The sequence below is a fragment of the Phyllostomus hastatus genome, unplaced genomic scaffold (assembly GCF_019186645.2).
Source record: "Phyllostomus hastatus isolate PE091 unplaced genomic scaffold, TTU_PhHast_1.1 phas_contig_1286, whole genome shotgun sequence".
NCBI lineage: Eukaryota > Metazoa > Chordata > Mammalia > Chiroptera > Phyllostomidae > Phyllostomus > Phyllostomus hastatus.
In genome coordinates, this window is record NW_025333567.1 from 374 (window position 1) to 27,441 (window position 27,068).

The window sequence follows — 27,068 nt, forward strand, 5'->3', positions numbered from 1 at the left end:
CACACACACACCTTATACTCATCCAGAGAGTCCTCGTTTCTCCCTGTCCAGATGATTATTTTTCAGAGTCCTTTCTCCTGGTTCTTCCTCAGAGGGGACTGTTTGAAAGCAAGATGGGCTTGCTCGGGCCTCAGGTGTCCTCCGCCCCCACTCTCACCAGGTGGTGACCAGCAGGAAGGCGGTCCCCAGGCCACACTGCAGCTCCCCGGCCAGCACCTCTGCTCTGGCCAGAAGTCTGTCCGTCACATCTCTGGTTTTTGTCTCGCAGTTTTCAGAAGAACCGAGGCCTGGAGACATTATTGATATTTTTCACATTGGCTACAAGGACTGGGCCATCTACGTGGGAGACGGTAATGTGATCCATCTGACGCCTCCAAGTAAGGACTGTTGAAGATATCATTTTCAAAAGATTTGTCAAAGAGACAATGAGAGCAATTGCAATGAGACCCGGCCGAGGGGAGCCTGAGTCGGGAGACACATTCTCCCTGGGCAGAGCTTGCGCAGAGGGTAGTCCCTGCCCACACACTGGGCTCCCAGGGGTCCAACAGGTCCTGACGTAGCAGACGGAGGCTCACTGCCTTCCTCTGGGGCAGCTGGGCTGCTTCGGTGCTTAGATTCCTCCAGCTGCAGGCTGATGTAGCTTGTTTTTGCAGACTCTGATGGTATGATTTAAAGCAGCAAAGTTCATCAGAAGCTCACAGTCTAAGTCTTATGTAAGAAGGGCTCCCCGTGTTGTGTTTTTCAAAAGTATACAACTTCACAAACCAGGTGTATGTCATAGGTGCTCCTTAGCACAAGCAGCTTTCACTGGTGCCCCTCCAAAAGGAAAACTCTTATGAACATCACATAGCAAGCACCTGTGAATAATTTATTTAACTCATAAATATGCAAGGGGGAGAATGACCAAGTCAGTTAAACGGGAGATGAATGAAACTGAAGTCCGCACCGTCAGTGGAAGAGAACCGAGGGGGCCAGAGCGAGCCTGCTAAATCAGATGCACCTTGGTTCCCCCCCGACAGAGCAGTGGCCACATCACCTCTGACGCTCTGTTCTCATCGAGGGAAAGATGCTTGTCATCACTACCAGAATACTGCTTTTGCCCCTTATGTGTTTCCCATTAGTTATCATTTATCCTGAGGGTGTTGTGAGAACATAGGAATTGATTACTTATAGTCAATCAGGCTCATTGAATCCAGATGGCACTTAGGGGCCTTGTAAGGGGAAGCATTACTGTGAGGACCTGTAGTCCTTTTTATAGCCAATTTCCTGGGTGTGGACAGCTTTTCTGAAGAATATGGATTTCAAGTGCTTTCATCATACTTGAGATCAGAAACAAAAACTCGCGTGCTTAGAAAATAAAACCTGGACTCACCATGACAATGGGATGGGCACCGCATAGGCTGATAGCTCTTCTGCGGACCCCTCCCTATGCCCTGCATGTGCCAGGTCATGGGAGAGGAGACACTGTGTGAAGGGTTCTCTAAGCCTTTGCTCACTGCGTTAGTAGGAGCCTGGCCTTTGTGCCATGCAAGAGGCCGTTTCACAGTCCAGTTCTAGGAGTTTCACAGCACAGAAGTGCCTGTTCACGTCTCTCTGGGCCCAATACAGGGAGAACAGTCCACAGAGGGCCTAAGCAGAGTGGGTACTAATAAAAATAAGTCTGTTTCTGAAGTTTAAAGCTGAACAAGGATATCAGTGTATTGCTAACATAACTTTTTCACGGCTAAGCTTTGGATGAACCCCAGTGCTCAGTAGAAAGGGGATCGGTCAAATTTACTATGTAAATGTTGATAACACAGCACTAAGATATTGTCCTGTGACTCAGCCACTCACAACTGTGACACTTACAACATGTAAAAAATAATTCATGATGCCTTGTCAACCAGGAGTTACATCCATAACCGGTAGCATTTTCCCTTTTCTCTTTTCTCCTGCCTTCTGTCTCCCTGCCTCATCTTCCCGTGACCCCTCTATGTGATTCCCAGGGGGTTTCCCAGGATCGGCTCCTCCAATATGTTCATATTTCTGACTGGCAGAGCACAGGTGACGGAAGAGCCCCTGGGGTCGGCGGCTTGGGGCTGCTTATATCGGGTCAACAACTACTTGGATGATAAGTGCAGACCCCGGCCTGTGGATGACATCATCAGTTCTGCCAGGGAGATGATTCATAGCGAGAAGACATATACAGTTCTTTCTGATAACAGCAAAACTTTTTGTCACTGATCTCAGATATGGCCGGCCCCGCCGTGAGTTGGTAAGGCCCTCTGCAGGGTGATCCTTCTCCCTCTGCAGTTCTTCTTGGAGTGGGATGGGAAGTGGGGCTTTGGGAAACCACCACTTGAGCCTGCTTGGTATTTGTTATGTTAATACTATAGCATTACGTCTCATATTAATGCTACAGTATTTCTACTGTACTTCTTCCCATTACCATTTCTCCCCTTTCTGACCCTCTCCCTCTGCAATCACCACACTTGTTGTCAACGTCCGTGGGAATATTAATTCTCATAGCGATGATGCAACGGCAGGCACTTGAAAGCTCTTAGCTAATTAAGTCCTGACAACAAGCCAGTCTGCACATGGGGGGCCTGGGCACACAGGGTTTAGGCGACTCCTCCATCATGTCCAGCATCAGATGAGCAGTGACCCAGGTGTAGCACATCCTTGAAGGGCACCTTTCAGTCTGGAAAAAACATTCCAAATGATTGTCAGCATGCAGCACCGGATGTCGGGAACCATTGCTCTGAAAGTGCTGAGTAGCCAGTCCCCGGTCTCACACCGCCACTGACTGGCTGGGAGACCTTCCCAAGTCACCTCGCCCTACCATGTCTTGGTTGATGGTCTGGTCCTAAAGTCGGAGGGTGATGGGCAGGCTGGTCCTCATGCTGCTGCTCTTACCATCCCTCAGTCGATGCCAAACCCAGGGGGATGAGCCAGATAGGTACAGAAAATTGCATCAAAAGCAATCTCTGCATAGAGAGGAGGGGCAGCTGGTCCAGCTTGTGGCACTGAGGTGCCCAGGGGAGAGGGTGTCTGCTGGGAGAATAGTATTGTTAAAGGCAGAGGGTCTGGGAGGGTGTTTGGAGGACAGAAAACATGCTATCAGAGGAGCAGAGGCAAGAGAAAGCATGAGACGAAGGGGGGAAAGTTGCCCAGTAAGTGCAGAGCAGAGGGATGAGGATGAGGAGGGATGAGCGTGAAGATGGATGGGGGTGAGGAGCCAGATCAGGAGCTGTCTGTGGGTATGGACAGCATTCTGAGGCTCCACATGGGTCATTGCCAGATGTTCCCTTTGAAGGACCCACCGGATGACGTGAAGTGGACAAGGAGTGGTGGAAGAGTTGAGGGGACAGCATTCTCTGACCCCAGTTAGAGGGAAGGAGGTGGGCAAAGATGTTATTGAAGGCACTTGGTAACTGGATGCGGGGCTGAGGGAAAAGGAGGCGTGAAGGGTGACTCTGGGCCTCTGACTGAGCAATCTGGGCTGAGTGGCACCAGAAGGAGAGGCACAGAGAGAGGAGAGAGACAGAAAACAGGCCTCATTCCCTGGGGATTGAATGCAATGTGGGGGAACGCCCACCCAGTCTCTGGAAGGGAGGGTGAATGTGCAGAAAAGCAGCCAGTAGAGGGGGAGTGCTGGTGGGGTGGGAAGAGCAAACTGCTTTCTGGCTGAGTGATCTCGGGGACGTCCCCTAACCTCTGCAGTCCCAGCGCCACAGCCGTGCGTGCGTGGGGATTCGTCCCGCTCTGTAAGGCCAAGGTGCTCCTGGGTGCGTGTGATGAAACGCTCCCACTGATAGCTGTGTGGTCACCACCAGGCTGGATGCTCGGCCCAGCTGCCCACCGTGTCGCCCTAAGGAGCTTCCGTTTGTGTTTCACGTGAATGAGTGCCCAGAGGCTTGGGAGAGACCCTGAGGAGGAGGCTATTCAATGAAACTGTGGACAACCTGCTTTGAAACATGTTCTGTCCAAAAAAAAGTTTGTAGGTTCAATCCCTGGTCAGGGGGCACGTGTGGGAGGCAACCAACTGATGGTTCTCTCTCACATCAGTCTCCCTCTCTCTCTCTCCCTTCTTCTCTCTCTCAAATCAATAACCATGTCCTCAGGAGACGATTAAGAAAAAAATACCTAGAAAACATGTTTCATTAGTAGGCTATTTGAGACTCAGTAAGGACAACAGATCAGGAGACAATTTCAATGGGAAAGACAGCTTGTCACAGTTCCCAGGAGGAGGGGACACGCCACACCACACGGGCCTCATGAGAAAGTGCCGGGTTGGTGGGAGGCAGAGAAAGTGGGCGAGAGCCTTTCCTGTGGTTTCTGTGGGAAGAATGACTGAGGCAGGACAGGCAGGTTTAGGACTAGCTAGTTAGAATAATTTCTGCTGGCTCTGGGGCAGAGGGGCTGGCCCTGGGCAGATTAGGGCACCTGAATAGGTGGCCTGGAGTATGAGAACCTCTTAGAGGAGGTCTCTGGGGCTGTGGGCTCTTTGCATTTGGTCCATTTGCATTTGAAAAGCACCTTTAGGGCCCAGTCCTTTTCTGTCATTAGGGGTTGGCTAGCCCTGGTGGGGCAGGGGGCAGTCTCTCCTGGTTCCTTAAGACTGAGGATGTCAAAGTGTCAGAACAGATCAAAGACAAGGTTAATGCCCAACAATGGGGCAGGACAAATGTGCTAGGGCCCATCCAAGGAGAAGGAAAGACAACTTTTCCCGCTAGACAACCTTTGTCTAGGCTTCCTGTCCCTCCTGCCCCCCAAAGGGGGGCTCTGGGAGAGTGACATCAAAGCTGCTGGTCCCAGCAGTCCCCAGGGTGTCTCGTCCCTGGGTCACCCTAGGGGTTGTGTGGCAGTGAACACAGCTCTCCCATCCAGGCCTCTGCTGTTTCCTAGAGGCCTGTCTGCACTCTCTCTGCTTCTTCTGTTGTAGTCACGCGAAGACCCGATGCCTGGAGACCTGATGGAAATATGTCGAGGCCTTTATGAACGAACACTGGGCCATCTACGTGGGAGGCGGTCATGTGGTCCACTTGGTCTGTGAAGGTAAAGATACATTATTTGTTTAAACAGCAGCTTTATGTTGAGAAGAGGGAAGAAAAAGACAGCTCACTGCTGTGGGGATTAGCCTGCTTCCTTTTGAATTGTGACATGTTTGATCTTCATTCACTGAGTCAGGGAAAGCGATGGAATGTGGACTCCATTAGTTGACAATTCTGTTGTGACTCTTAGGTGTCCGGAACTATGCCAGGTGATAGGAAGTAAGAAAATGATGGAAAGTTCTGTCTTGCCACGGAGCCACACAGTTTTTACATCATGGGGCAGAAATGGCCAGGGCTTTGGAGTTGTTTTAAATCCTTCCTCCACGACTTTTTTCTCTTGGGTGTGTTACTTAAGTTCTTTGGCTCAAAATTGCTTTATGAAATGGAGACAGACATTTTCACCTGGGAAGCACTGTAACAGGATCAAATGAGACCTGTTCCTTCCTGGGAGGCACTCAAAAAACTCAAAAATTGGTCTAAGTCAGACCCATGCCCAAAATGCATAATCTGCAAGGATTGTTACCATGTCCTCATCTTAAGTCAGGAACAAGTTGAAACAACTGAAATGCCTGGTAACTGGGGATGTGTCTGTAAATTAAAGTCACGACATCAATGGAATGCCATGGCTGCCATTCCAAGTTATCAAGTGGTTCCCCATTTGTTGCTATGGGAACATGTTTGCAATATTGTTAAGTATGTAAGTTACACAAGTTATGGATCAAGCAATTGCACTCCTGCTGAATTTAACATCTAACAACAGGAGAGTAGGAAGAAGGGACCCCAGAGGTCAGTAGTGGGACTTTTCGGTTTTCCTTCTCCTCCTCCTTCTCCCGCCTGCACTGCTAAGCATGGCAGCACCTTACAGTGACTGTCTGTGATCTCAGATCAGTACTCCAGGCCTCACACTTCCAACAACAGTGAGCATGAAGTAAAAGCTGTGGTGAAATATGAACTTCTGAAGGATGTGGCTAACAACGACAGTTACAAGGTCAACAACTACTTGGACAGGAGATTTAGGCCACGTCCTGTGGATGACATTGTCAAGCTGGCAATGCAGAAAATTGGTGAAATCAGGAGCTACAATGTTTTCAAGTCCAATTGTGAACATTTTGTCACCGAACTGAGAAATGGCCACAGCCACAGCGAACAGGTAAGACCCTCGAGCGATTCCTTGTGGAGTTCAGTTCACAGAAGTTGTGAGGCGGCTGTGGGTAACTATCAGAGGTGCCCTCCTGACATCTCTCACCTAAACACCTAAGGACCAAGCACCTAACTCACCGAAGGTCGCCAAAGCTAAGACACACTTCAGAAGTGAACCAATAGCTTTCACTCCAATGTTAAAGGGACTTATCTAAGAAAAAGAAGAAGCTCAAAACTATGAATAGTAAGTAGTAAGATGACAATGAACTCATAGCTATCAACAACCAAACCTAAAAACACAAAAACAAAAACAAACTAAAGCAAACAACTAGAATCACAGAAATGGAGATCACATGGAGGGTCCTCAGCAGGGAGGGGAGGGGGGAGAGGGGGAAAAGGCACAGAGAATAAAAACCGTAAGTTGTAGGTCCAAAATAGACAGGGGAAGGTTAAGAATAGGACTGGAAATGGAGAAGCCAAAGAACTTATATGTACGACCCATGGACATGAACTAAAGGTGGGCAGGAGTGCTGGTGGGAGGGGCATGCAGGGTGGAAGGGGATAAAGAGGAGAAAAGATATGGGACAACTGTAATAGCATAATCAATAAAATATACTTAAAAACCAGTACTTTGTCCACTGAGTCCCACTAGTTCTCCTCTGTGGAGAGCAGTTTCAGTGGAGGGATCTTTTCCAAAGGCTCCCAGTGCATCCTGGGGTTGGGGGATCATTGCCCTGCACTCAGGAACGGCTGACTCAAGTGCCCGCACCACCACCCACCAGCCAGGAGACCTGCTCGAGGGCCACTTTACTGACTAGACTGGGATTTCTCATCCAGAAACGAGCAGGTGTCTCTGTCCCATCCACTTCACAGTCTGTTGCGACCATTAAGTGATGGGGAAGGTGATGTGACAACTGGGAAGCTCAGCTCAAAGGAGAGCCTCTGGTGCTAGCAGTTGCTCCTCCCACAAGCCTGTGGGTGATCGGGTCAAGTAGTTCCTGTTCTTCCTACAGGAGAGGAGCTCTGGGAAGTCACGTGGTTTACCTTAAGTTTATCAGCATCGTTCCTGTGACCCCCAGGCTGCCATGTTACAGTTCTTCTGCCACCACTAGGAGGCATTGGGTCCTCTGGTCCCTATTTCTGCAGCAGCCCCTCACCTAGGCCTCTGTGCTCTCAGAGCTCTGGGTCCCTTCCAAACACTGAACTGCCTGTAAACAGAGGACACCAGAGCTAAACTCCCTGCTCATCTTCCACCCACTGAGGGTTGTGGGCAGTTCACGTCCCCTCTTGGGCCTCAGTTTCCCTGTGTGCAGAATGAAGGGCTGGGTAGAGGACCTGGGAAGGAGGGCCTGGGTGGCTCTGCCCATAGACAATCCCTCACCTCTGGGCTCAGCTCTCAGGACGCATCCTGGAGAGTCTTGTAGTTGTCCTGGAGAGTCTGGCAGGAGACAAGGTCCAGATAGGATCACCGTATCCCCAGAGGAACTCCAAGGTCCCATCTCCTGGGGACACAGTCAACTGCTTCCCTGGAAAAGGTTTCTGGGATGAACAGAAGAATTCATATGCCTCTGTGTGACTTGAGGGAGGGAACACCAGTGTTGCATTTTCTTTCGACACTCTACAATGCACTATTCTATTTTTCAGGCTAAAAAGGCAACTGCCGTGTTGATGGTTATACCAGTTCCAGTGGCCTTGTCTGTGTCACAAGCACCAAGTGCATCAGTGTAACAACTGCTTGAGAAGCCACTAAACATTCTCAAGTCAGAGGCTGCTTCTCGGACCAGCTGCTCCTCTCTGTGCCTGATTCTCTCTCACTGGTGGATGAAAGGACCAATTATAACATGGCTGCAGCTTCTTGGAGAATGAGATGAATGAATCCAGTGTCCCCCTTCATCAAATATTTCTGCTACTTTCTTGTAGACTAAGACTCTCTGGAAAGGAAGTACCTACAACTCAGTGCCTCTGGCGCACTTCTAGAGGCATAAATCTTGAAAAGGCTCTTGAAATCTGAGCCTCAGTTCCTGCTTCTGCGATATGGGGTAATCACGATGGCTTTGCTGTGTGTGGTCAGGGTGGTGGGAAGTGCCTGAGCACAAGCCCTGACCAAAGCTGATGCTCAATAAATTCACTGAATGCACTTCACGTCCGCCTTGCTTAACTGTACTCTCCAGGGCGGGCAAGGGACTGAAGTTCCGCCGGTGACCCCAGCACCGGATGAAGGAGTCCAACAGCCCCGCCAGACAGACACCTTGCCCCATCCCTGCCAGGCCCCCGAAGGCCAGCCGCCATCGGGTGAAGGGTGCTCTCTGAAAGGAGTGCTAGCCTCTCGCTCCCTGTGACTGAAATGTGAAGTCACTGTCACCGCGTGGGCTCGGATCGGCATGCGTCGATCTGCTCCAGGTCTGATTTCTGGAAGGCTTCTTCCCTCGAAATCAACCCGACCTATTTCCCTGCAGGCCTCGTGTGTAGTCTCAGAAGCGGTGACCCCTCCTTCTTCCCTCCGGCACCCTCACTCTGCAGGCTGCTAGGCTGCTGCCTCTGCCCCGGCAACCTCCCCCACAGAGGGGCCCCCAGGAGAGAGTCATCCTCCAGTGGGGTCACCATGGCCACCACCACTCTGGCTCTGGGGGACAGGTGACACTTTCCACTTTGCTCCCCATCCCAAAGACGTGACAGGCTGGATCCCCAGTCTCCACAGGCAGCAAACACCAGCCTGTAGCTAGTAAGAACTTACGGGAAGCTCAGGGATACTAGGAAGGAAGAGCAACTAAGGAGGTGACTTGTAGCTGCCACGAGGTAATGTGGCTACGCTCTGACCCCAGGCCCACGTCAGTTCACGTGTTTACACAGTTGCGAACGGTGGTCCCTGCATTGGTCCTGGCCTGCCTCCCATCGATGGGCTCAGCTCACCTTCCACCAGGCGATGCTCTGACACGGCTGCTTCCCCGGGCCCGGGCCCAGATCACGTGGCCACACACAGCAGGGGAGGACCTTCTCTTTCCCAGTGTGACTCACTTCCCTGACACTGTAGCTGCCCCAGGATCAGTTGGCTCCCAGGGCACCTAGCAATGTGAATGTCCATCGCTTGGACAGAAACACTGGACCTTTCCTATGAGGACCGTGTCTGTTCTCTAGGGTGGGTCGAAGCTCTCAGCTCTCCATGCACCTCTCCTTAGTAGCACTCATCATACCCCAACTTGACTCTCACCGTGTGCTCTTGTGACAAGGATGTGTTTTCATTACAAATGTGGTTCTACAGAGCCAGCCTCATGACTCCTTTTCCTCTCCATGGCCAGCTGAGCATCACACGTCTCACATATAAAGGTATCACCACTAATCACTTAGAAGGGCCTAATACAGGGGCCACTGCACGTAAAAGAAAGAAAAAGGATACACCCCATTGCCAGGAATGAAGGGGAAGCTTACAGCTGGAGCAGAAAACGTGAGCTGATGCCGTGTGTCAGGGAGGAGGGCAGGTGTGTGGGGATTTGTACAGGGATAGACCCTCAAGGTTTCAGCCTGGAATTCGAATGCCTGTGTACCGACAGGAGTATCAGTGGTGGACCAGGAGGGCTATGGAATGGGGACTGAGATTCCCTACATAAAGCTGAATCTCTGAAAGAAAAACCCCTTAGAAAAAAGGGGGAGGAAGATGAAAGACTGCCTAGAGCTCTGGGTGTAAAGACAAAAATGTCTCCCAGGAGAAGCGGTAAGACTAAGCCATCTCTCGGAGTAAGTGGTAAGATGCAGCTTTGCTACCCCTGGAGGAACCCCCAATTTAGACTAGTCGAGTCCCGTCATCGTCCTGCAGCCATCAACGCAGGGACGCACGAGGCTCCCACATGAGCACCAACCTGCCAGCAGGGAGGGACAGTACACACACTCAATGGGAGAACTGGTAGCTTAAGGTTAAAAATAAGAAAGCACTCCAATACGTTTATTTCTGTGGGCATATGCAGACATTTCTCTGGCATAGACGTCCAGTAGTCCATCACTCGCTCTCGAAGCTGAAGAGTGTGTGTTTAGCTCTAGTACCTGTAGCCAAACAATTTTCTAAAGTGACCAAATCAATTTATTCCTCTCCCTTCTGTGAATCTAAGTGAGCCCCAGTTGATTTACTTTATTGACAACACTTACTATTGCCATTTACAACAATGTCAGCCCCTCTGGAGGGAGCACAGCTGCCCATCCTGGTGGTTTCATTTACACTCACCTGATCAGTAATGTTACTGAACACAGTTTCATGTGATTATTAACCATTAGAATGTCCTTCTTTGTAGGGACCTACTCGAGCCTTTTGACTTTTTCATTGGACTGGGTATTTCTTTGGGGTGTTTTTTTTTTCATTAATGTTTTTTAAACTTGAATTTTGAAGTTCTTGTCTGCCTACTCAGATATCTAAATCATATCCGAGTCTGCTCCTGGATCATTTTATCCTATGATTGTCAGTTATGTTTTTCTTCTTTACTCATCTAGTCATTTTTTTATTGGATGCTGGACATTGTTTAGAGGCTCTGGGTTATTATCTTCCTCTACAGAATAGTACATTTTGATAGGGCAGGTTGTGAAACTACTGGTAGATCTCCTTGACCACATGGAAGCTTCAGTTTAGACTTGTTCGGGCAGGGCCATTTCAGTTTTAACTTACTCCTAGAGCAGAGCTATCAGTGTAGGGCGGAGGTGTCCAACCCACAGCCCTTGGGCTGCAAGTGGCCTAAGAGGGCTATGAATGTGGCCCAACACAAAATCATAAATTTAGTTAAACATTATGAGAATATTTCTGTGATTATGTGTGGCACTGTCATGTAAACTAAACATATATACGCTCTCGCTCTATGTACGCTGGCATGGCCTCAAGTTCTACGGCGTGTGTGGCTTCCAGCGTGTCCTCTTCCAAGCGTAGACAGTGGGATTGACACCATCAGATGTCCCATGTGCTCATGGTGACTCAGCGAGGCAGCGATTTTCAATAACATTTCAACCAACCTTTGCAACATTAGGCATTCAGTGTTATTTAGAAGTCGGGTGAGAATTCTTATTTGATTATTAAAGGTACTTTCACACCTTGAAGGTACCTCGCATGTTGCCCACCACGCTTTACTATCAACCCCCCACCTCACCCTGCATCCACAGCTGGGAGGGCTGTGGAAGGGCCCAAAGGTTTAGGCTTTCTATTTTCCTGTCAGTTGGTTTTCATAATAAAAGTAAATAAAGTCCCTCATCTATTATTGTTGTTGTTGTTGTTGTTGTTAGTTTCTTAATCCCAGCATAGCTTCTACAAGGTCTCAAAGGAAAAAAGAACCACAAAATAGATAAATTACCGATAAAGGAAGATTGTTCAATGAAAGGTGGACGGATGACTAGTTTTTTGTCGAGTCAAATAGTAAGGCACTCTGCTTCATTTGTAGGGATTTTGTGCAAGTTTTCAAAGACTATATCTTGCAAAAGCATTATATGCAAAAATGCTGCCAAATTCAATGTATATGAAGGATTGTATCATAAGGACAACATAGCAGAGCTGAAAAAAGTCTGTGTTCTGAACAAAAGTTTTTTAAAAAGTTACAACTCAGGCAGATCCCATTGTAAAAGGTAATTATGTGGTAGCATATTTAATAGCAAAAAATCAAAACCATGTACAGATGGTGAGTTTATTAAGCAATGTGTAGAAGCCATGGAGGATATAATTTGCCTTGAAAAAGGAGGGAATATTTCTAAAATCAGTTCATCTCACCAGATTATAGCCAGGGGAATTGAAGAAATAAAATATGTCAAGAGAAGTTTGGAGAGTAAAGCTGCTAATTTTAAACTTTATTCTGTAGCAATGGATGATGGCCCTGATGCTACAGATACATCCCAAGTTGCCATTTTTATTAGAGGTATCGACGATGAACACAACGTCACTGAAGACATGGCTTCTTCAGTGTTATTAAAAGACACACTTAGTCAAGAGGTTTATACGAAGCAGTAAAAAATATGTTAAAGTGATTTTCTGTCTTTTCCAAGATTTTACTTATTTGCTTTTAGAGAGAGAGGGGAGAAAGAGGGAGAGAAACATCAATGTGTGGTAGCCTCCTGCATGCCTCCTACTGGGGACCCAGCCTGCAACCTAGGCATGTGCCCTGACTGGGAATCAAACCAGTAACCTTTTGGTTCACAGGCTGGTGCTCAATCCACTGAGTCACACCAGCCTGGGCTAAAGTGATTTTCTTTGTCCATTGTTAACATAAGTGGTATACTTAGTGATGATGCTCCAGCGACAGGAGGTAAAACAGAGGGACTTGCAAAACTAATAGAAGACGAAACAATTGCCACCCCAAACTCATGTTTGATGAGGTATCATTGCACAGTACATCAAGAACATTTATGCACAAAAGCTTTAAAAATGGACAATGTCATGCAAAGAAATCATCATCAAGACCGAATTTCATAAGAGCCAAGGGATTGAATCATTGCCAATTCCAGGAATTGCTTAGAAGTATTGATGCTGACTCTGGTCACATCATTGACTTTTTGTAAGTAAGATGGCTAAGTCAAGGCCAAATGTTGAACAAACTTCATGATTTTCGACATTACGAAGTCGTTTATGATATCAAAAAACAAATTTGTGCCAGAACCTGATGATGAAAACTGGCTTACAGAATTAGCACTTATAGTGGATTTAACCACTCATTTAAATGAGATAAATATGCATCTTCAAGGTGAAAACCAACTTATCAATACCATGCTTCAAACTATAACAATATTCCAAAATGAAATGGAAATTATGGCAAGCTCAAATTAAGACAAGCAATTTTATGCATTTTGACACATTGGCTAAACATAGTCCTGTGAACAGCAAAAAAAAAAAAAATTGCAGCCTTGGTTTTTGATTTGATACAAGAATTTGAAAACAGATTTCCTGGAAAATAAACAATATTTTGCCTAATTTTTGACTCCATTTCCAGTCGACATCAATATGTTATCTGCCAACTTTTCAAATGGAATGCATAGAGCTGCAATCTGACATTCAACTTAAAGAAAAACTGGATCGTGTCTCTCTCCTGGACTTTCATAGGTCCTGTCTTCCCAGAGACTGCTACTATCCCTTCCTTCACAAACACGCCTTATTCATGTCATCGCTATTTGGCAGCACCTCCATTTGTGAGCAACTATTTTCAAGAATGAAACACATTAAGAATAAAATTAGAGTCAAAATATCTGATGAGCTCCTTGAGAACCTGAAGTTCTCAAGGAGAACTTGAACTTATTTTGAACTTCAAATAAATTCAAAACTTATTTGAACTCACTGGGAATTGCAACTGCTTCTATCAAGCCAGATATCGATGTGCTCATTTCTCAAATATGATGTCAAACATCCCGCTAATTTTGTTGCCCTGTTTTCTTTTACTGTTATAAAAATATTTTTTAAAACAACACTGATGTTTTATTACTTTGATATGTACATTTTCTATGTTAACGATCACAAACTTGGGACCTGCTCCACAATTTTAAAAGATTATCAAAGGGTCACTGCATAACTAGGGTTACTACGTGAGGACTTTCTGCTCATTGGTGGTGGCAGATATCACAAAAATTATGTGTGGACCTTTTATTATTTTTATTTATTTATTTTTATTTTTTGCTCATCAGTTTGCATTAGTGATTGTGTATGTAATGTGAAGCCCAAGACAACTCTTCTTCTTCCAGTGTGGCCCAGAGACACCAAAAGTTTGGACACCCCTCCTCTAGGGCATATCTTTCTGTTAGTTTGTTCCAACAGAATCTCTAGGTTTTTTAGCTATTAAGTTGTTAGTATATGGTCTCTACTGGGCCTCTTGGAATACCTTGTCCTACATGTGCAAGCTTAAGTGTTGTTCAAGAACTTAGGGACAATTTTTAGTAGATATTATTTATTTTAAAAAGAGGAGAAGGGAGAGAGAAAGAGAAGGAGAGAAGTATCGATGTGAGAAAGAAACACTGATTGGTTGCCTCCCCTCGGCACTCCAATCATGGACCAAACCCACAACCCAGGCAAGTGCCCTGATCAGGAATTGAACCAACGACCTTTCATTTTGCAGTAAGACACCCAACCCACTGAGCCACACAAGTCAGAGCCTTAGGGACATTTTTTTATTCTCTTTTTTTCTTCTCCTGGGACATAGGCTTCTATAGTAGCCTAACTGAATGTAGAACTCTCATCTCTTTTCCTTCCTTCACAAACCATTCTAAGGCTCCAGCCAAGACAGAGGCATAGGCAGAAACATTTCACTTCTTTGCACAACCAAAAGAAGGAAAACAACCAATTTAAAGACAAAAAACAGCCCTGGCTGGTGTGGCTCAGTGGATTGAGTGTTGGACTATGAACCAAAGCATGACTGGTTCCATTCCCAGTCAGGGCACATGCCTGGGTTGCAGGCCAGGTCGGATCTCCAGTAGGGGGCCCGAAAGAGGCAACCACACATTGATGTTTCTCTCCCTCTCTTCCTGCCCTTCCCCTCTTTCTAAAAATAAATAAATAACGTATGTTTTAAAAAATAAAATAAAAACAAAGAACAACCAGAACTACCAGAAAATCATTTGCATGGAAGCCCAACAACCAAGGAGTTAAAGAAACATCCATCCAGACTAGTGTGCCCAGACAAAGAAATATGGCCCAAATGAAAGAACAGATCAAACCTCCGGAAAAACAACTAGGTGACAAGGAGATAGCCAACCTATCTGATGCAGAGTTCAAAACACTGGTTATCAGGATGCTCACAGAATTGATTGGGCTCGGTGCAAAATGAAGGGAGAAATGAAAGCTACACAAAGTGAAATAAAGGAAAGTATACAGGGAACCAACAGTGAAGGGAAGGAAACAAGGACTCAAATTAAAGATTTGGAACAAGAGGAAGAAATAAACATCTAATTGGAACAGAATGAAGGAACAAGAATTCAAAAAAATGAGGAGAGGCTTAGGAACCTCTGGGACAACTTCAAATGCTCCAACATCTCAATCATAGGGGTTTCAGAAGGAGAAGAAGAAGAGCAAGAAATTGAAAACTTATTTGAACAAATAATGAAGGAAAATTTCCCCAATCTGGCAAAGGAAATAGACTTCCAGGAAGTCCAGGAAACCCAGAGAGTCCCAAAGAAATTTGACCCAAAGAACACACTAAAGGCACATCATCATTAAGTCACCCAAGATTAAAGATAAAGAGAGAATCTTAAAAGCAGCAAGAAAAAAGGAGACCATTACCTACAATGGAGTTCCCATATGACTGTCGGCTGATTTCTCAAAAGAAACCTTATAGGCTAGACGGGGCTGGAAAGAAGCTTTCAAAGTTATGAAAGGCCTGGACCTACATCCCAGATTGCTCTATCCAGAAAAGCTATCATTTAGAGTGGAAGGGCAGATAAAGTGCTTCCCAGACAAGGTCAAGTTAAAGGAGTTCATCATCACCAAGCTCTTATTATATGAAATGTTAAAGGGACTTATGTAAGAAATAGAAGATCAAAAACTTCCTCAGAAGATGAACAGGAAAATGATAACAACCTCACAGGTTCAATAACTGACCCTAAAAAACAAAAACAAAAACTAAGCAAACAACTACAACAGGCACAGAATCACAGAAATGGAGATCACGTGGAGGGTTATCAGTGGGGAAGGGGAGAATGGGGTGGGTGGAAAGTACAGGGAATAAGAAGCATAACAGGTAGGCACACAATAGACAAGGGGGTGGGGGGTGGTTGAGAATAGTACAGGAAATGGAGAAGCCAAAGAACTTACACGTACAACCCATAGACACAAACTAGGATAGGTGGGGGAATGTGGGTGGGAGGGGGAATGCAGGGTGGAGGGGAATAAAGGGGGAAAAATGGGACAACTGTAATAGCATAATCAATAAAATATATTAAAAAAGAAAAAAGGAACTTTATTGACTCCTGGAGATTTTTATATAATTTCTAGAATATCTATTTCAATAATAAAATATGTGTCTGTAAATAGAATATAGTTATTATTTCTTTCTTTGACAACACTTCCTATGTATTTTAAGTATATTAAATAAGCCCGATTAGTCCAAAATTTCTCTTTTGTAAGGAGAAAAAATAAATCCTTAATATATTTCAATTGATTGAAATATCCCAAAGCCATTTCCAGGTTAAGAAAAAGCCTTTTGGAATGCAGACTGTGGGAAGCTTGTTGGATATACTTGACGTAAGGGTTCCACACCGTTATGCAACAATGTTAGATCATTAACTTAAGGTGGTAATAAAAGGTATGCAACATTACTAGAGGCCGACAAAACTTCAGTTCTTAGGGTTGAGAGAGATGATTTTTCCTAAAAAGTTAAACAAGTATTTGATTAACACCTTATGTCATACAATTATTTTGGTAAAACAGAATCTTTGCTTTTTAGGCATATGTAGGAAAAACTTTCTCCCATTTATCAGACTGAAAGAACCAAACAAATTCTGTGTTAACTTTACTTTTGGTACTTAGATTCATTTACCTAATTAAATTTATTACTCAGCTTATTTACATAATTTCCTCTCAAGATTTCTCTTCACAAACCTTCAATTTGTACAGACTCTGCAACATACACAAACCCTCTGTGACTTTGTCTCCTTTAATTTGTTTCTTTTCAACTCATTCAGAAATAACTAATTTTAGAACAAGCTATTTTTCCTTTTCTTTAACAAGTGTTTTTTTTACTTTTTATCTTCCATTTCGAAACTATATCATTGATTTCCAATTTAAGAGAATTCTTAATTTTAGAAATCTTGATGCTTAATGACAATTAAAGGTAATCAATTAGCATTCTTTAGATTAGTAAATGTATTTCATAACTTCTAGTACGGGTTCTTCCATAGGTAAACAAGTTCACATTTTCAAGAGACAAACTTTCTAATAAAGAATAAGACATTTATTAACAGCTTCAAATTTATTTTCTAGCTTTCCCTTAATAAAAAGCTAAAAGCAGATGAACTTAAGACTTGCCTAGTAATTAATATTTCAGTACTTAATGTTAATAACTTTAAAAGACATTAACCAAACTTAAACCAGCTTTAATATCAAGTATTTTCCCAGACCACGTGATCCTGGAAAAAATACACTTGAGATAGTTCTTTATATTTTCACCATGCACGCAAATAATATTATGAATAATTGTAGAGAAGACAAGATTTTTTCATTTGTCCTTGACAACTTTAAGGAGGCTGGAGCAGTTGGGGGCCTGGGAGATCTCTGGCTTGGGGGCTCTTCAGCCACTTCAGTTTCTGAAATATAAGGGGGTTTTTATAAGGGGGAAATATAAGGGAGGGGTTTTTTTGTTCGTTTCTCATATGCGCAGGCAGGAGGGGGACAAGGGAGAGTGTCAGTCATTTCTGTTGCTTCCACAGCCTGCACAGGGTTTGGGGCATTTGAAATACTCTTTATTTTTTATTTAATTCTGATCATCCAGTAGGAAGACGTGTTGAGGCTCTCAGTGAATGTTTAAAAAGCCATGAATGAGATGTGGCAACAAAAACGTCTTGGCTGAATTTAAGAATCTGCACATGTAACATCCCAAAGAGCGTTCCAAAGGGAGCAAGAGAAACCTGGTTACAGAAGATGAGATGCAGCATGACAAGAACGTCAATTTTGACAAGTTGTCACAACTGGCGTAATAACTGCTTTTGCATTAGGTGTGTACACCACAACAGGCGGGTGGGCCCCATGCTGCCTGGCTACATGAGGAGAGGAATGTGCTGTGGATGTATATACCCCGTGCCCTGAGGGTGGCCTTACCCACCACAGGGACATTGGCTAGATGCCCTGGGGGTGGATTTACCCCACTTGGACAGGGGACTCCACCGCACACAGGCCCAAGAAGGCGGGGTGGGAAGCAGTCCCTGTGGATGTCAGCAGTTCCTGACCTCACTGGACCCCATCACCCAGGCATCACCTGGGGATGGTCATGTGGGCAGGTGACTCTGTGTCCAGAGGGCAGCCTTACCTTCAGTCTCAGTGCAGACCAGACATGTTTTGACAAGGGATTTACTTCACAGCTGGTAGGTAGGTTTTCATCCAGTGACACTGAGAAGTGACGGGTGGGTGAATTAGAGACAGCGAGTGAGGAAAGGAAAATGACTGCAGAGCCCCAGGCTGGGCCCCAGAAGGTTACCAGACAAGCACCAGCCCAAGCAGGTCTGTCTCGGGCCAGCCTGTATGTGCAGGTGCTTGACTCAGTGCAGCAAAGATTTTACAACACGAGTCCAGGTGATTTTGAGAGTGCATGTATCAAAGCTGGGGACAGTGAGACAAAGGAAGGACTTTGGTAGAAGTAACAGGAGAGACACTGGGTGGTGCCCTGCTGTGACTCTCCAGGAAAGCCATAAGAAGGAGCCAGCCAAGGCAGGGCTGCCCTTAGCTCACTCTGGTGGTGGTGGGGGGGGGGGTTGGCAGTGCTCAGAGAAAGGGGGCCCTGGAGACAGGATCAGGGGGTCAGCCCCTGGGTCAGGCAGCGGGGCCTGCTGCTCCCCTGACTGCAAGTCTCCTTGGGACCCTTAGAGTTCAGAAGGAAATAAATGTTCATTCCTGAGAAGGGACATTAGTGTGCCCTGGAGAAAGGTCGCACTGCATCTTTGTTGGGAAAGCTTGTTATCTTTCTTTCTTTTTTTAATATATTTTATTGATTATGCTATTACAGTTGTCCCATTTCCCCCTTCATGCCCCTCCATCCTGTACACCTTCTCCCACCCACTTCCCCCCCTTTAGTTCATGTCCACGTGTCATAATTACAAGTTCTTTAGCTTCTACATTTCTCATACTATTCTTACCCTCCCCCTGTCTATTTTCAACCTACCATCTATGCTACTTATTCTCTGTACCTTTTCCCTCTCTCTCCTCCTCCCACTCCCCTGTTGCTAACCCTCCATCTGATCTCCATTTCTGTGGTTCTGTTCCTGTTCTAGTTGTTTGCTTAGTTTTTGTTTTTGTTTTAGGTGTGGTTGTTAATAATTGTGAGTTTGCTGTCCTTTTACTATACATGGTTTTTTTTTAATCTTCTTTTTCTTAGATAAGTCCCTTTAACATTTCATAAAATAAGGGTTTGATGATGATGAACTCCTTTAACTTGACCTTATCTGAGAAGCACTTTATCTGCCCTTCCATTCTAAATGAGTGCTTTGCTGGATAGAGCAATCTGGGATGTAGGTCCTTGTCTTTCATGACTTGGAATACTTCTTTCCAGCCCCTTCTTACCTATAAGGTCTCTTTTGAGAAATCAGCTGACAGTCTGATGGGAATTCCTTTGTAGGTTACTGTCCCCTTATCTCTTGCTGCTTCTAGGATTCTCTCCTTCATTTTTACCTTGGCTAATGTAATTATGATGTGCCTTGCTGTGTTTCTTCTTGGGTCCAACTTCTTTGGGACTCTCTGAGCTTCCTGGACTTCCTGGAAGTCTTTTTCCTTTGCCAGAATGGGGAAGTTCTCCTTTATTATTTGTTCAAATACATGTTCAATCTGTTGCTCTTCCTCTTCCCCTTTTGGTACCCCTATAATTCGGATGTTGGAACGTTTAAAGATGTCCTGGAGGTTCCTAAGCTTCTCCTCATTTTTTTGAATTCTTATTCTTCCATTCTTTCTTGTTTGGTTGTTTCTTTCTTCCTTCTGGTCCACTCTATTGTTTTGAGTCCCAGTTTCCTTCCCATCACTATTGGTTCCCTGTGCATTTTCCTTCATCTCTTCTATGGTAACCTGCATTTTTTCATCTAATTTGCACCCCAAATCAACCAATTCTGTGAGCTTCCTGATCACCAGTGTTTTGAACTGTGCGTCTGATAGATTAGCTATCTCTTGGTTGCTCAAAAGGATGAGTTCTGGGGCACCGAATTGTTCTGTTTGAGTCATCTCTCTCTCTCTCTTTTTCTTTCTTTTTTTGGTCTGGTCACACCCGTTACAGTGAGGGGCGGAGCCTTAGGTGTTCACCAGGGCTGGGCACCCCAGTCACTAGATTGTGACATTGTATGTGGGGACCACCAGGTCAGGAGGGAACAATGGCAGTTGCTCAGTTCTCTGTGGGACCTCAGTCCCTTCCCTGGGATCCTGGGTTTCCCACTTTGCCCTGCTCCACAATCGCCACCTCACTGGGTCTGCCAGCTGCCGCTTGTGTACTCAGGGTCCACCCGCTGAGATCTTGTGCGCCCCAGATGCCTTAGGCGCTCCTGGTTGCCTTATGTGCCCAACTCTCTGTGCTCTCCGTGCGGCGACCCGACCCACACCGGCTGCTCGTCTTCACCTGTCCTACCAGTCTGGATGAACGGGTATATTTCAACTTCTTGGCTGTCCGACTTCCATTCAGATAAGTTTTCTGTCAGTTCTGGGTGTTATTCTGCCTCTAAATTGTTGTTGTTCCAATCTTGGTTGGGCGTGGTGGTACGTCCACCTATGTCTCCATCTTGCTGGAAGTCAAAAATTTTATCGTTATCTTTCTTCCGTGGGTGAGAACCTTAGGTTTTTAGCAGAATGTTCACCAGCTTTCCAGGTGCATCTATAATATGCTGCAGCATCACAATGAGCATGTAGGGGTATACTGGGAATATTCTTTGGTCTGCTATACTGTTTTCCTTTCATCTTGAGTCTGGCATTTTTAAATGGGATTTTTGTTATTTGTTATGACTTTATCTATCCTTGGTACTAAAGGGCACAAATGGCATTAATTGGGTCTCTTCTCTATCCCCCAGACCAGGGAGATTTAAGCTGTGTATTCTTTGGTTAGAAAGGACCATTCACTCTCAGAGGTACTTGGTTAGGGGAGATAAGTTCTTGCGATTCACCAGCTGGCTGTAAGATACTCAAACTATTTACTGTTGTTTTATTTTGTTATCTCATTTTCCCCCTTCCAATGGTCCAAGAATTTTCCTAGCTTCACACTGTCTTGTCTCAATTCCCCTCTCTCTGCAATCAATAAATTTAAAAAAATAAAAAAAAATTAATGTTCAGTCACTTTTAGAATCAAAAGGAAAGTGAAAGAGGAATTCTCAACAGGTATAAACCTGTCCCATGAGCAGCACACACCACACAGCGCCATGGACTCCTGGGTTAGTCCCTGCACCTTCCTGTCGGTGGCTCTGGGCGGCGGGCAGCTCCCCTTCTGTGAGGGCCCCGCCTGTGCTCCCAGCCCTGTGACCCCCAGAGCTCCTCACTTGTTCTGCAGGACTGTGAGGTCTTCGGGGAGAGTGAGCTTTGTCTCTGCATCTGGCACTGTGGGGAGACCAGGGGGCCCCAGGTGAGAGCACATGTGGGTGTCCAGGTTGTGTCTCCCAGAGCTGGGGAAGATGCCGAGGGTGGGCTGATGGGGGACCCGATATCGTAAAAGTGAGGGACCCCCACCTGTGTGTCTCAGCTGCTAATGCAGGTCAGTGCCTTCTCAGCCCCAGTCTGTTCTCCCCCCACTTTGCTCCAACACAGGCGGCCCTGCCTGGCACTGTGCTATGGAGTTTTAGCGTGCTGAGCGCAGAGCTCCCCTCCTGTCACCCTGGGTTCAGACTCACACACGTCCCCAGGGGGGCAGGCCGAGCTCTGTGTGTGTTTAGCGGAGAAGGAGCCGCTGGTCTCGGGCTATTCCTGGAAATGAGGGGGTTCTGGGAAGGCGCACTGCACACTCCAGAGCCCGTCCATCTGCATCCTGGGTCCAGGGCCAGGGCTGTGTTGGGGAAAACAAAACCGGTCAATTCCCTGAGGTACCGTTTCTGACCCAGACAGGGCCCAAGCTCACCTCCGTCTGTCCCCTGCTACTGTGGACAGTGCCCTGGCCTGGCCTTAGTTAGACATTAGATTCAGAGTGAGAAATTTCCTCCTGTCCCCCAGATGGAGCCGGCGCTGGGCCCGCCCTTCCCTGGGCACAGAGAGGAGGAGCTGGAGAACCCCAGCCCCGCTGACTGCCCCACTTTCCTCCTCCTCACACACTTCCTTCCCTCCTACTGCAGACCTGCCCCCTATTGGGGGGATCCTGGAGATGCAGGAGGGAGGGCCCGGCACACAGGGGCCTCCCTGACTGGAGCTCAAGGCCCAGGCAGGGTGCAGACAGGCACAGGGACCTGCAGTGCCACGTGGTCCTTGTGGGGGAGAGGTGCAGGTCCCCGGGGCCTGGGGACCCAGACAGTGTCAGCTGAGCCAGGCTGTGGCCCTCAGGGCAGCTTCTCAGAGGAGGGGTGTCTGTCTGATGGGGGCAGAGGAGGCGTGGGGGTGGGGCAGGGGGAGAGGAGGACAGAGAAGCACATGTGTGTGCAGAGGGGCAGAGGTGGGCGTGAGCTGCCTGGTGGGAAGGCAAGGCCTGCAGTGGCCCCGGGGGGCAGTGTGCTGGGAGGGCCGGGGGGCCAGGAGGGGTCGGCCTGAGGGGCCTGAGAGCTGCCCACGGGCCAGCCTGAGTTCTGAGGCCAGACGAAGGTCATTTCCTGTGGGCCCTGTGGGAAGCCACAGTGGGTCTTGGGGAGACTGGAGGGGGAGGGGGAGGCGCAGGAGGCAGGGGGCTCTTCAGGACACCATGAGGGTCACATAATGGGGAACCGGGAGGCCCTGAACCAAGTCATCTGTGAGGAGATGAACAAGGACATGAATCAGGAGAAACTTCTAGTGTCAACACTGGTGTTGGGTGTTGGCAGGAAGGAGGGCAAAGGGAAGCGGACCCCTGGCCTCAGATCGGGCGTCCTGGGGTGAGGGCTGTGGGGGGGCTGCTATTTGCTGAGGTCAGGCAGAAAAGGAGAGTAAAACGGAAATATTCTCCAGTCAAAAAACGGCCACTCCCTGGGCAGTACACTGGGGCCCAGGAAGGAGCTGTGGGAGGGGAGGGGGCAGGGACGCAGGGACTGGGAGACCCGGGGCAGAGAAGACCCAGTGCAGCTGCTTTCCCGCCAGGTGCTCCCTGCACTCCCTGCCCCGTCTCTGAGCCTCAGTCTGTAAACCAGCGCAAACCGGTGCTCCACACACCCTCACCAGGTGATGAGCACCAGCCAGGGGTCCTCAGGCCAAGTAGGTCTGCAGGTGGGGCCTTTGCTGGGCCCTGGACATCTGTGTACACCCTTCTGGCATTTTCTCTTGCAGGTCAGCAGCGAATACAATCCTGGAGACCTGATTGAGATTTCCCGTCCTATCTACCAGCACTGGGCGCTCTACCTGGGAGATGGCTACGTGGTCCATCTGGCTCCTCCAAGTAAGGAGTGTGAAAGCATAATTCTCAAAAGTTTCATTAACATAATGAGAATACCTCAAAGCTCAATGCCACCAGGAGAAACCCGAGGTGGCTTCTCCCTGAGCAGTGGGTGGGGTCACCGTACATCCATGTCCCTCTGAGTCACCCCAGTGGGTCCCACCGGGCCTGACAGGGCAGAAAAAGAGATTTGTGGGCACCCCAGTGCAGCCAGGTGCCTGGGCACTGGGGGCTCTGGAGCTCGGTGCCCGGTTACCGGGGCAGGCGAGGGCTGATGTCACTTAAACCAGCAAAGGCTCTGAGTGTCTGTGGTCACATAAAGGACAAGGTTCCTCAGTGCTCTGTCCTGGGTACTCATGTGATTTCACAGAAAAGGTGTCCTAGGTGTGGACTTAGTTGCCCTCAACAGAGGCAGCTCTCATGGTGACATGTCACCAACAGCATCCTCTCACAGACACACCTGCGGGCCCTGAGGGCTCTCTTCAACTCCTGGAGAGCAGGGGAGGCAGGACCGCCCGCCAGGTACAAGGGGAGTGCAGGACGCAGGTGTGCGTGCTGTCCAGGACGGAGGGATGCTGGGGTGGGACTGCTGACTGAGGGCCAGTGCCGCATGTCCCGCAGAACCTGTCACCCTAACCTTGGACACGAGGGTTTGCACTGTCCCCAGAAGGAGTCTGTTCTCAGAATAATCTTTGCATCTTGTCCATTTTCTGTAAGCTCTCAGCTACCCTGACAGAGTCGTAACAATGTCTGAACGGATGGAAACTAGTGAATGAAACCCCCCTAATCATGACGACACTTTGGGAGGCTTGGAGCAGAGGGCAGGGCTGCAGCCCGCGGGGTCCGGGGTCGGGCCTGTGTCTGCACATGCGGGGTAGGGGGGTTCTTAATGGGGGAGCGCTCAGTGGGAACTGCAGCCTTCAGACAGAACCATAAACTGAGCGTGCTCAGTTGCTGTGCGCACTGTTGCTCCCGACGCCCCCCAGAACATGACACCCGGACCCAGTGGGATGGACTGGGGGCCCCAGCAGCTGGTGGCTCCAGTGTGGGCCTCTCCACTGGCCACAGTGCTGTCAGGCACGCCCTGAGAATGTGTCCCAGGTCCAATATTGATTATCTGAGGGGGGAGGTCCAAAACATCGGAATTTATTTATGAAAGAGATCTATTTATTCTTACATGTTTAAACATCAGTCATCTTGAAAGAACTCTCTGCTTGATGCCACACAACCACCGAGACCTTCTCTCCACTGCTCAGACCTGCTTTTGACTCGTTGATTCTGATGCCTTTCAGTGCTGCTGCCGTTTTTTGTGTCACTTCTCCCACATCAGCAAAACACGTCACTTTTAGGACCTTTTCCACCCAGGGAAACAAAAGAGTTGCTTGGGGAGAGATCGGGTGAATAGGAAGGGCGGGGCACGGGGCTCATGCTGTTTTTGGTCAAACACGGTGGGCGCTCAAACGGCTCTGACCTCTTTGGGAAATACACAAGGGCCCCGAGAGGAACGGAGAACAAACACTGTTTCCAGTCATTGTTCAGAGCGGCTGAGCCGGGGCACAGCCAACATGCTCATTAACGGGAGGAGCTGGTCAGCTGGATGGGGACCATTCTCGTAACGGAACACAAGGCAGCCACTGGCCACCCCAGCACTAACACCATGAACACACATCACAGATTGTTCAGTCAAAGGAGCGAAATCTGTGACTCCCCCAGTCATGCCTGGGAAGGGACAGACAGTGAAAGCTCAGTAGCGGCTTCCAACCTCCCTTCCTTCTGGTCTTACTCTCTCTTTCCCCACCCAGTAGTACCACCCCCCCCCCACCCCCCACCCCTCCCCCGAGGCTTATCCTGCAGTGCCTGATCCCAGTGTCTCTGATTCTAGGTGAGTACGCTGGGGCGGCTTTCTCCACATTTGTCTCAGTTTGGTCTGATACAGCAGAGGTGAAAAAGGAGCGGCTGACTTATGTGGCAAGGAGGTGCAATCATCGGGTGAACAACGAGTTGGACAAGGAGCTGGACCCACTGCCTGTGAAGGAGATTCTCAGTTCTGTCTACAGCATGATTGGCAAGAAGGTGCCGTACGATATTACCACGAACAATTGTGAGCACTTTGTCACAGAACTGAGATATGGTGAGCCCAGATCCCTGCAGGTAAGACCCTCTCTGGGTGGTCCCTTTCCCTCCTGGAGGTCTGCTTCAGGGGCGACCAGGCGGTGCACCCAGAGGGAATAGTTACCCTGAATGATGCAAAAGCGGGCTCCCCTGTGGCAGGGAGGCAGGACATCTGAGAGCCCTTCTCAGATCTGCTTCTAATCCTCTCGGGGTCTTTGCACAGGTCACCTCCTCTCTGGGCCTCAGTTTCCCCATGTGTAGAAGAAGAGGTGGTAGGAGGACCTCTGGGGCTCTGGCCAGCTCTGTCTCTTCAGGGTCCTTCCCCTGTAAGACCCCCCTAAAGGCAGCCCCTGGGGCCCCTGTGTGTGGTCAGGGAGCGTCTGGGCCCACCCAGCACCATGGCAGGTCAGCTCTCCTAAGGCCCCAGAGAGCACTGGGGCAGGGGGTGCCCGGTCAGTGGGCCCACGTGCCCGCTCAAGGACACCTTTATGTCCCACTTGGACACAGCTTTAACCCCTCCCCCTCCCTCTCTTCCCAGTGTGTTGTCCTAACACACCCAGCTAGTGAGGGGCAAGAGCAGGATTCAAAGCCCAGTGGCCCTGCTCTTCACTGCTGACCACAGCACTCCAGATCTGGGGGCCCCTATCAGTGGGTGGGTGGGGGCCTGGGTGAGAGAGAGTGGGGGCAGGAGGGGCAGGTGTGCAGGGGGTAAGGGTTCAATGCTGAGGTGGGGTGTGTGTGGCCAGCCAGATGTCCAGGCGAGCATGTTGAGCAGCAGATGGACATGTGAGTCTGGAGTTCAAGGTTGAGGCAGGGGCTGGAGGGCAAAGTTTCCAGGCTGCACTTGTGAGCAGTCCACATGGTGGCCATGGTTTCCCAGGGTCTCCCCTCAGCCTCTGCCACAAGCGTCCCCCTGCAGGGGCGGCCCCAGGGAGAGCCCAGACCACACAGCCATTCCCACCTTGACCCCAGAGCTCTGGGCCCAGGACCCCAGGCACAAAGCCTCCTCCCCACCCACCCAGGCCGGGAACACACGGCCTCCCCCAGGGAGTGCACACAGAGGACTCCATCAGCCTCTCCTGCCGGTTGGCGGGACAAATCCAGACAAGCCCACACTGAGAAGTGGTCCCCACTTCTGTTTCCCAGGGAATGGGGCCTCATCCTCTGAGGGAGAGGACCCTGGGCTCGTCTAGGGAGGGAGGGAGGACCTGCCTGGATGGGCCTGGATTCTGACACGGGCTGCCCACTTTCAGGTTGAAAACGCCGCAATGGGAGCAGGGCTGGTGTCAGCCTTAGGTGCGGCTGCTATTGGAGCAGCAACCCTTGCTAATTCTATAGTGAGGAACTGGTCCCACCCCAGTGACAGCCTGAAGAAGTCACAGGATCCTGCCCTCGAAGCTGCTGAGCAGCCGACCGCCCCCACCTCCGCTGCCTCCCTGACCCCAGCTCCTGGGCAGCCCGCAGTTCTGTCCCTCGCTCTCCCTCTCGCTGACCAAAGGAAGGAATAATTGTACCAAGACCTAGAATGAATAAATGTATTTGCCTTTCCCTTCACAAAGGAATTCCACTGTGTGTTGTGTAGACTTCTAAACCAGACAGGAGGAGCTTCAGCGCCTGTTGGGGACACCAGCAA

General features: G+C 48.4%; 1 protein-coding gene across 1 annotated transcript; it reads left to right on the plus strand.

The window, feature by feature from the left end:
- Positions 1 to 268: 268 nt before the first annotated feature.
- LOC123825140 (protein LRATD2-like) lies at positions 269 to 26,979 on the plus strand (the record flags this gene model as incomplete). The annotated part of the gene is made up of 6 exons (XM_045848468.1): positions 269 to 377; positions 5,918 to 6,183; positions 21,332 to 21,403; positions 23,218 to 23,326; positions 25,206 to 25,474; positions 26,689 to 26,979. Coding segments are annotated over 6 exons (1,080 nt in total), but the record flags the coding sequence as incomplete, so codon positions are not given.
- Positions 26,980 to 27,068: the final 89 nt, after the last annotated feature.